This window comes from Aedes albopictus, chromosome 2, assembly GCF_035046485.1.
Source record: "Aedes albopictus strain Foshan chromosome 2, AalbF5, whole genome shotgun sequence".
Lineage (NCBI taxonomy): Eukaryota > Metazoa > Arthropoda > Insecta > Diptera > Culicidae > Aedes > Aedes albopictus.
This window is the reverse complement of record NC_085137.1, coordinates 32,715,284-32,724,943: the sequence shown is the minus strand read 5'-3', so window position 1 is coordinate 32,724,943 and position 9,660 is coordinate 32,715,284. Positions and strand designations below refer to the sequence as shown.

At 39.4% G+C, this 9,660-nt stretch overlaps 2 protein-coding genes across 2 annotated transcripts; one reads left to right on the top strand and one right to left on the bottom strand.

Moving 5' to 3' along the window:
* Window positions 1–1,120: 1,120 nt before the first annotated feature.
* On the top strand, window positions 1,121–3,162 carry LOC134287526 (uncharacterized). Its single transcript, XM_062849429.1, has 2 exons — window positions 1,121–1,370; window positions 1,442–3,162. Exons 1-2 carry the CDS (start codon window positions 1,121–1,123, stop codon window positions 3,160–3,162), a joined length of 1,971 nt encoding a protein of 656 aa, XP_062705413.1.
* A 375-nt stretch (window positions 3,163–3,537) lies between these two features.
* On the bottom strand, window positions 3,538–6,346 carry LOC109403026 (uncharacterized). The gene is made up of 5 exons (XM_062849430.1): window positions 5,250–6,346; window positions 4,853–5,189; window positions 4,509–4,796; window positions 3,904–4,352; window positions 3,538–3,834 (listed from the first exon to the last, which is right to left on the bottom strand). The coding sequence occupies exons 2-5, from the start codon at window positions 5,187–5,189 to the stop codon at window positions 3,538–3,540; spliced, it is 1,371 nt and encodes a 456-aa protein (XP_062705414.1). The 5' UTR covers window positions 5,250–6,346.
* Between the last annotated feature and the right edge of the window lie 3,314 nt (window positions 6,347–9,660).

Below are 9,660 nucleotides of genomic sequence, written 5' to 3'. Positions count from 1 at the left end.
ACACTGTACATCAAACCGTTTTTAATTAGATTTTGTTTTAGATTTTATAGAGGCATTTTAAAATCTTCCCCTGAGTAATTCTTTCAGGAGTTCCCCATTAATTCCTCCAGAAGTTCCCCGAAAAAAAAAACTACGGGAAATTCCCGTAAAATTCTTTGAGTTCATCGGGAATTCGTCAAGGGGATTTTCGAATATTTCAGCTGAAGTTGCCCGAGAATTCCTGGAGAAGTTCCACGGGTATTCCTGCATAAGTACGTCTGGAATTCCCCAATGAGTTTCCAGGAAATTCTCCAGAAGTTTCTCGGAAACTCAACTAAAATTTCCTCAGGAATTAATCCAAAAGTTCGCCAACAATTCCACCAGGAGTTCTCCGGGAGATGTCCCAGGAGTTCTTCTAGAAATTGCCGTGGAATTCTTTCGGAAGTTCAACGGGTACTACCTCCGGAGATTTTAGAGAATTCCTGCAGTACCTATGCAGTTCCCCGGGAATCCCCGGAGGGATTCCTGAAGTAATTTCCAGGATGAATTTCCGGAGAAATCTTCGGAGGAATTCCTGGTGGAATTCCTGGTGGAATCCCCAAAAGAGTTCCTGGAGAGAGCCCCGGAAGAATTCTTGGAGAAATCCCTGGATAAATAGGAATTCTTGGAGAAATTCCCGAACAAATTCCTGGAGGATCTCCTCTGGAGACCCAGCAAACCAGAGATCGTATTAGGGTGTTAATTTGAAATTGTATAAAAGTACAGAATAAATCGAAGTTACATAAAACGAAACATTAAATTGGTTTGAGTTGTTTAAAATGTAAACATTTTGTTTACCTTTTTATGTAATTTAAAGTAATTTCAGTTGGCACCTTAAGTAACTCTAACTTAATGTGGACATTTATGTAATTCCAAAAGCACTTCCTTATACGATTTATAATTCACAGAATACGATTCAATTCCAATGCCCTTTATGAGATCACATATGAATACAAATTTTGACAATATGAAATCATACAACATGGTTTATCCGAGTAGTCTATAATATTTACACATGAGATCGTAATAAGTCATAATGTCAAAGTAGACAAAATAACAATCGGAAAATTAGCACAAAGATTTACTTCTGTATAAAATCATAATGTATTCGTTTGTGATGAAGAATAAATTGACTCGTATCCGTAAAAGCGGGGAATATAGTCGATTATTACAGAAACACAAGGAAAAAAAGAACCTGTCTACAGAAATAGTTGAATCTGATATACAAATACCGGAGCCGATGCGGATGCCTTCAGACTGCAGTTTGTCGAAGAGTTGTAGTAATTTCACCGACGAGATACAACTAGCTGATGAACCCGGTCACAAGAGCCCGAAATATGAACCTTCTGATGGTATTATACAATAGCGGAAATTGAATATGAACAAAAAAAATCTACAGGTGTAATTTATCAATTCTTTCCAGCAACCTTAACATCCGCCATTCGGGAATGGGCCTCTCAATTCCAAATTTCCCAGACAGCGTTGAAGGCCTTGATTGAAATACTCAACACTCATTCGCAAAGTACCCTTCCGAGAGATCCTAGGACACTGATGAGAACTCCCAGGAATCTTGAAGTAATGGAGCTCGACGATGGTGGCAAATATTGGCATCATGGTTTGGAGAGAAGTCTTCAAAATCGACTTGAACACGTCACTTGTGACGGACATGTGTCCATAAATATAAATATTGACGGGCTTCCAATCTTTAAAAGTAGTGCAAACCATTTTTGGCCAATTATTGCCAATATTCATGAGCTTCCCCACATTCACCCGATGGTTATCGGCATTTACTACGGGGGAAGTAAACCAAAAGATGCTAACCAATTTCTATCACCGATGGTCGACGAGTTACTACGACTTTTGGATTCCGGGGTATACATCAATGGTCACCGAATTTCATTAAGCATCCGCGCATTTATTTGTGACACACCCGCTCGGGCATTTATAAAATGCGTCAAGAATTTCAACGGTAAACATGGGTGCATTAAATGCACGACAAGGGGGAAATATTCCCATGAAGCGCGAACCATGGTGTTTCCGAAAATGGACGCTGAGCTGCGAAATGATCAACTGTTTCGTGATGGACAATACCCAGATCATCAACAAGGTGTGTCACCATTGATAAAACTACCAATCAACATGGTGGAGGATGTTATCGTTGCTGATGCATTACATTTACTAGAGTTGGGAGTAATGCGAAAACTACTCAATGCGTGGCGAACCGGATCAATGACAAGAAAAGTTAAATGGAGTGCTAAAGAAAAACAAGACATTTCAGCTAAACTTGTTGTACTGAAGTTGCCAAACGAAATTCATCGTCGTATGCGGTCTCTAGACCATATTTCACTTTGGAAAGGTACAGAGTACAGAATTTTTCTCAACTACGTGGGAGTAGTTTTACTAAAAGATCACTTACCTACCAAATATTACGAGAACTTTTTATTGCTATTTTGTGCAGTTAGAATTTGCTCGGTTGATGCGTATAAAGACTTCCTACCAATCGCACGCCTACTGTTCCTCCAATTTGTTAACGAGTACAAAAGATTGTATGGGACGGAATTTGTATCCAGCAACATTCATAATCTTTGTCACATCGTAGATGAAGTCGAAAAATTCGGATCGTTGATAACGTTGTCGGCATATCCTTTTGAAAATTGTTTGCATTCAGTGAAAAAACTTGTAAAAGCAGGTCCTAACCCTCTTGTCCAGGTAGCAAACCGTATTTTAGAAGCTGAACATGATAAGAATTCAAGTACATTGCAAATTCCAGATAACTCAAAGACTATTCACGTGGAGAAAAATGAGAAACACAGTAAAATTTGTCTTCCTGAGTTCACCCTGACTAACGACTTCAAGAACAAATGGTTCCTAACCAAGGATTCAAAATTAGTAGGAATGACAGATATTCATAACAGCGATGAAGGAATACAAATCAAAGGAAGATTTTTAAAACAAAAACGAGATTTCTTCGTCAAACCAATGAAATCTTCATTTCTGCATATTTTTAGTTCTAAACTTAAAAATAATTCTTCAAAAGTTGAATATTATAAGCCAGAATCCATACTGTGTAAAATGGTAGCAATTGATTTGAAGCTTACAACTGTGTTTATCCCACTGATGCATACGGTTCGGAATTATAAGTAACAATTGATTAATAATGAAGTGTAATAAAGATAAGATTTTGTTTATTTCATAGTAACACATTCTTTCACATTCAAATCAAATTTTTGAAATCAATTATGGTTGCCAATTTTTTGACAAATCAAACAGAATAAACCTTAAATTATTCAGAAGAGTCATCACTATCCATCGGCTCATGATTGTTTCTATCTTCTTCAGAGATTTCTGAAGATGTAGAAGCACGTTCTTTATCCACTTCACTTGCATCATCGGTTCCACTGTTAGTTTCGGCATTCGTAGCATCAATAATCTCATCCTGGACCAAGTCACCATCCTGAATATTGCTTCCGCCTATTTTCTTCACTACTCCTTGCTTGACACGACATGAAGATTTGCGAATCACTTTGCTCTTTGCTCGCGTTTTGGAGTGCCTGAATAGACGAGTTTTGCAAAATTTCTCCAAATCTTTTCTTGTGTACGAAGGATCTCCAATTTGCACTCAATACTCAAAATGAGCTCTGTCACGTTTCCAAACTCGCGAAATCCACGTTTGCATTTTTCTCCCCGGTTTACTCCAGTCCACGTGAACTTATTCCAAAATTGCCTTGTAAAAAGACAATCAGCAATTATGTAGCAGGCATTGTCTCCTTTTCCAGCGAATGAATTTGGCACAATGATACGAGAGAAATATTCCAACTGAAAATAAAATAATCCCAAATCAAAACTCTCGAATAGGTACCAATTATTATGACTGATAATACTTACAAACTTGCTTTGTAGAACGTCATCTCTCAAATCGATATTCAATTGGTCAACGTCCTCCTCTGAGTCGATAAGGGTGCGTTTCTCGATCATGACTTCATCGTTGGTTGAAGAACTTTTGGTTTTGTCTTTGTCCATCACTTCAAACATAGCCGCTAGCCGTGCAAAATTGGACTCAAAACATTTGTCGACAGCTTTAGCTACCGCTTGATCAACAGCTCTCTCGACTACCTTGGATACTGCTTGCTCTACAGCTTTCTCAATTGCTTTGCCCAAATACGAATCGATTGCAACAGGAACGACTTCATTCACGGAATCAAAAACTGCTTGTCGAATAAGTGCATCAATATCAGTGACAGTTTCGTTCAGTGGTCCTACTGTATCTCGCTCAGGTTGTTCCTCAAATAGGACACTGGACTGGTTTATCGCATGGGCGTCGTATAGTTTGTGATCTGAAAAAGATAAATTGCATTCAATAATGACTAAAACTCTCAGTTAATAACGGTTGAAGTGTACATAGAACATTAGGCTGAGTGGCAGGCCTTGTTCCAGTTGAAACGTTAGGCCAAGAATCTCTTGAAAAACCTGAATAATAAACGGATTCTTACCTGACAGATTAGTTGCAGTCAGCGATTCTCCTTCAAAATGCGAGGCTTCCGGAAACGTTTGGTATTGCACAACATCTGACCGATTCATGGATTGCGTATTCAACAACACTGGATCGATTTCGATAACTACCGGTGGTGCTTCAGGTGCCACGGAAGACGTAAATGATGTTGATGCCGAGGTTGATGCTTGTGGCCTTTTAAAATCCTGGGCTTGCTGAGATGGCACTTTTATCGCAGAAATGTTTGAAGACGCCGAGCCTGAGACTGGCTGCTGTTTTTCAATAATAGCTAAAAAAAATAATCGTTTATATAGATAGGAAAACAACTTATTTGTGAATACATACCTGCGCATAGATCATTCAAATCAGCCAATTTAGCCACTGGTTTCTTTCGTTTTGCAGTCTTAAGCATCTTCTTTTTGCCCTCAAAATCAGAGACATCTTTTCTGGAGAGTTCCTCTACTGCCGCTTCAGCCGATCTAAAATTGCGGAACTTTCTGGTGATCATTGCCGGTATGGACTTTGTGGATCCATGGAAAGCTGTGCCATCCATCCTCATTTTCTCAATTTTATCGTTGCCGATTGCTTTTGGCCACATGAGAAATCCTCCTTTCATCCAGCTCATGGGAACAGCCAGAACCTGCAACCGGCCGTTTTCTAAAAACTGCACCACTCCGAACATCTGAAACAGTTTTAAATACTCTAACTAAGTAAATTTGATGAATAAATTGTAGAAACTTACTTCTGTATCAACTGAAAACGACGGTACACAAAATCGACGGCACTTAAATCAGATCTAGTTTTGTTTATGTTTTGACTGGTGGTGAGAGCTGATGAGTGCAGTGCGGCCAGTTTTTTTAATAGTTTACATTCAATTTATATGATGTTTTAATAAATATAATTAAAACTTTCAAGTATTTGCTATTTTTTAACATAAAGGAAAATAACATGGAGGGATTTTGAAACATTTTTTATATTTACAACTGGCATCGCAGATGTAAAATTTTTCAAATTTAAATTCTAATCACATGGTATATAATACACTGCCGTGTATCTGGGACCCATGTTTGCAGAAATCTGTGATGTTCAATTCAAGTCACTTAAATGTGTATTTGAGATTATATATGAATCGCGTAGAATCACATATAATGCGAAAAAAAAATTACTAGGCATGTTGCAAATATCAACGAAATGAGATTGTATAACAATCCATTCCAAGTTGGTTTCGATTATTTACAACTCCTTTTTTAATGTAATTAGAAATTTGTTGCTCGCAATGTAAGTGATTGTGTGGCATCAAGGATCGGATCAGAACTATGAATCAGAAGAATGAGGGATCAAAAATGGAAACAGGTAATTATAATTTAAGTAAATAAATAATAAATTTAAGCAAACATAATAAACCATTCCTAGCTATATCATCGGCGATCCAAATTTCATGTATTTGAAAATTATCCGTTTTTGATAATTAATTCTCAATCTATTTTACTATTATATAGGTATAGGATTAGGAAGTCATGCATTTTTTATTGCTTAAGGCAAACAAGGTATTTTAGAAATGTATTTTTAAAGTTACATAAGTTACCATTCAAAGTTATATATTGGTGCTCATGAAGTTACATAAGATACAACATGAAGTTGTAAACAAAGTTATATATCGTTCGTTATGAAATCATATGAAATCATACAAGCCAATAACGTTTTTGCCACATGCACGCATATGGCCTCCAAATTTGCACGTATATGTAAGAATCGTTGCATTTTATACAACTGTTTTATACCGAATAAAGATTCATTTTAAGAAGCTGCAAATTGGTAAAGTGAATAAATTTGTTGGCTGGGGAATCCCTCCAGGAGTTCCCCTCTTCGGAATTCCTCCAGGAGTTTCCCTCTGGAGAATTTTCTTAAAAGTTCCCAGAGTTCCTGGAGAACTCATCCATCCCGAGAACTTCTCCCGAGATCATCGGGAGTTTTTTTCAGGAGTTCCCCAGAATTTCCTTCAGGAGTTTCCCGGGAGTTCCTCCAAAAGTACGCTGGGATATCTAAGAGTCTTCCAGGTGTTCCTTGAGATTGTTGGGAATTTCTTCGAGAATTTTTCGGAAATATCCCCAAAAGTTTCTCCAAAATATATCCAAAAGCTTGTCTGGAATACCTCCAAAAGTTTCAAGGCAATTCCTTCAGGAGACACCAAGGGATTCATTTGGAAATTTCTCCAAGAATTCTTCAGGAATTCCTCCAGGACTTTCCCGGGGAATCTCCCTGGGAATCTCCGGAGGGATTCCTGACGTAATTTCCAGGAGGCATTCCTGCAGGAATCTTCGGAGGAATCCCTGCCTGGAGGAAGTCCTGGAGGAATCCCCAGAGGAGTTCTTGGAGAAAGCCCCGGAGGAATTCTTGGAGAAATCCCCGAACAAATTCCTAGAGAGATCCCTCTGGGGAATTCCTTAATAGTTCCCAGAGTTCCTGAAGAATTCATCCATCCCGAGAATTTCTCCATTAGATCATCGGGAGTTTCTTCAGGAGTTCCCAAGAATTTCCTTCAGGAGTATCCCGGGAGTTCCTCCAAGATTACGCTGGGATATCTAAGAGTCTTCCAGGTGTTCCTTGAGATCCTTGGGAATTTCCTCGGGAATTTTTCGGAAATATCCCCAAAAGTTTCTCCAAAATGTATCCAAAAGCTTGTCTGGAATTCCTCCAAAAGTTTCAAGGCAATTCCTTCAGGAGACACCAAGGGATTCATTTGGAAATTTCTCCCAGAATTCTTCAGGAATTCCTCCAGGATTTTCCCGGGAATTCCTTGAGAGGCTTCCAGGGAATTCCTCCAGGTTTTCCACGGAAATTCCTCAAAGAAGTCTTCTCTAATACCTCCACGAGATCCTTGGAAACTTCTCTGGGAGTTTCTCGATAATTCCCATAGAAGTTCCCAGAATACTCCATTGATTACTTGTGAATTCTTCCAAAAGCTTCCCGGGAATTTCTCCAGAAGTTCCCCGGGAATTCCTGAAGGAGTTTTCCGAGGATTACTCCGTTACCTGGAAATTTCTTCAGGGGTTTTTCGAGGATCCCTTCAGAAGTATTTCAGAAATCCTCCAGGAGTTCCCCATGAATTCTTCCAGGAGATCCTCGCGAATTCTATCAGAAATCTTCAAGGAGTTTCTCGGGAAGTCCCCCAAAAGTTCCTTCTGAGGAATTATTTCAGAAATATCCGAAGATTCTTCCAGGAGTTCCCTGGGAATTCCTCCAGTATTTCCTCAGAAGTTCTCCGGTAATTTTCGGGCACTCTTCAAGGAGTTTTCTTCTGGAATTTCTGCAGGAGTTCTCTGGAAATACATCCTAGGATTTCTCCAGGAAATTATCCAGAGATTTCTCCACAATACCTGAAGCTGAAGGAGTTTTTCGAGGATCCCTGCAGAAGTTTTCCGGAAATCCTCCAGGAGTTCCCCAAGAATTCTTCCAGGAGTTCCTCGCGAATTCTATCAACAATCTTCCAGGAGTTTTTTTCGGGAAATCCTCCAGAAGTTCCTTCTGAGCAATTATTTCAGGAATATCCGGAGATTAATCCAGGAGTTCCCTGGGAATTCCTCCAGTATTTCCTCAGAAGTTCTCCGGTAATTTTCGGGCACTATTCAAGGAGTTTTTTTCCTGGAATTTCTGCAGGAGTTCCTCGGAAATTTATCCTAGGATTTCTGCAGGAATTCCTCCGGAGATACCTCCAGAATACCTCCAGAATACGGTGTGAGAGCACTAGTACCACCTACTCATACTAAACGATTGAAAAATCCGATCGTTTAGTATAAGTAGGTGGTACTAACACTTTTACGCCGTAAATATCAGAGTTAGAATATGGCGTCCTTGGTGATAATTGTAGGAAAAACACTAATCCACAAGTTTGCCGAACACCACATTGTAATATTGAACTTCTGAACTGCATTATAGACAAATGAGTCAAATGATTGCCAGGTGATCGAAAACATCCTGGCCTGAAGGAGTTTTTCGAGGATTACTCCGTTACCTGAAAATTTCTTCAGGAGTTTTTCGATGATCCCTGCAGAAATTTTCCGGAAATCCTCCAGGAGTTCCCCAAGAATTCTTTCATGAGTTCTTCGCGAATTCTATCAGAAATCTTCTAGGAGTTTCTCGGGAAATCCTCCAAAAGTTCCTTCTGAGGAATTATTACAATTATTTCAGAAATATCCGAAGATTCTTCCAGGAGTTCTCTGGGAATTCCTCCAGTATTTCCTCAGACGTTCTTCGGAAATTTTCGGGCACTCTTCAAACAGTTTTCTTCTGGAATTTCTGCAGGAGTTCCTCCGGAGATTCGTTCAGGAATTCATACGAAGATTCATTCTGGAATTCTTCCGGAAATTTCTCCAAGAATTCCTTCGGAAATTCCACCAGCAATTCCTTCAAGGATTCCTCCAGAAATTTCTTCGGATATTCTTCCAGGAATTCATTCGGGGATTCCTCCTGGAATTTCTTCTGGGAATGCTCCATTGATTTCTTCGGAAATTCTACCAGCAAGTCCTTCGAGGATTCCTCCAGAAATTGCTTCGGAGATTCCTCCAGGAATTCATTCGGAGATTCCTCCAGGAATTACTCCGGGGACTTCTCCAGGAATTCTTCCGAGAATTTCGCCACGATTTCTTCCGGGGATTTCTGGACGAAATTCTGGAGCAATCCCCAGAGGCATTCTTGGTGAAATCCTCGAAAGAATTCCTCTAGGAATCCACGGAGGCATCTCCGTAGGAATTCCTGGAGAAATCTCCGAATGAATTTCTGGAGGAATTCCTAAAGGAATCTCGGGAGGAATTCCCAAATGAATCTCGAGAGAAATTCCCAAAGGAATCTCCGGACTAGTCTCCGGAGTAATTTCTAGAGGAATCTCCGAAAGAATTACTGGAGGAATCTTCGGAGGAGTTTTTGGAGAAATCTCTTGATGAATGTGTGAAGAAATATCCAGAGGGATTTCTAGAGAAATCTCCATAGAAATTTCTGGAGAAATCTCCGGAGATATTCTCAAAGCAATCAGGGATTTCTGGAAAATCTCCGAAGAAATATCTGGAAGAATCTCCAGAAAAATTCTCAAATCAATTTTCGAAGGAAATCCCAAAGATTCTCCGAAGGAATTCCCATGGAATCTCCGGAGGAATTCC

Bases quoted from the DNA above. Each gene is read 5' to 3' on its own strand.
- LOC134287526 (XM_062849429.1), top strand. From the start codon at position 1,121: ATGTATTCGTTTGTGATGAAGAATAAATTGACTCGTATCCGTAAAAGC. The intron at 1,371-1,441 runs GTATTATACAAT...AATTCTTTCCAG, and splicing joins GAAATATGAACCTTCTGATG to CAACCTTAACATCCGCCATT.
- LOC109403026 (XM_062849430.1), bottom strand. From the start codon at position 5,189: ATGTTCGGAGTGGTGCAGTTTTTAGAAAACGGCCGGTTGCAGGTTCTG. The intron at 4,353-4,508 runs GTAAGAATCCGT...TATCTTTTTCAG, and splicing joins GACTGCAACTAATCTGTCAG to ATCACAAACTATACGACGCC. The intron at 3,835-3,903 runs GTAAGTATTATC...TTTTATTTTCAG, and splicing joins ACGTTCTACAAAGCAAGTTT to TTGGAATATTTCTCTCGTAT.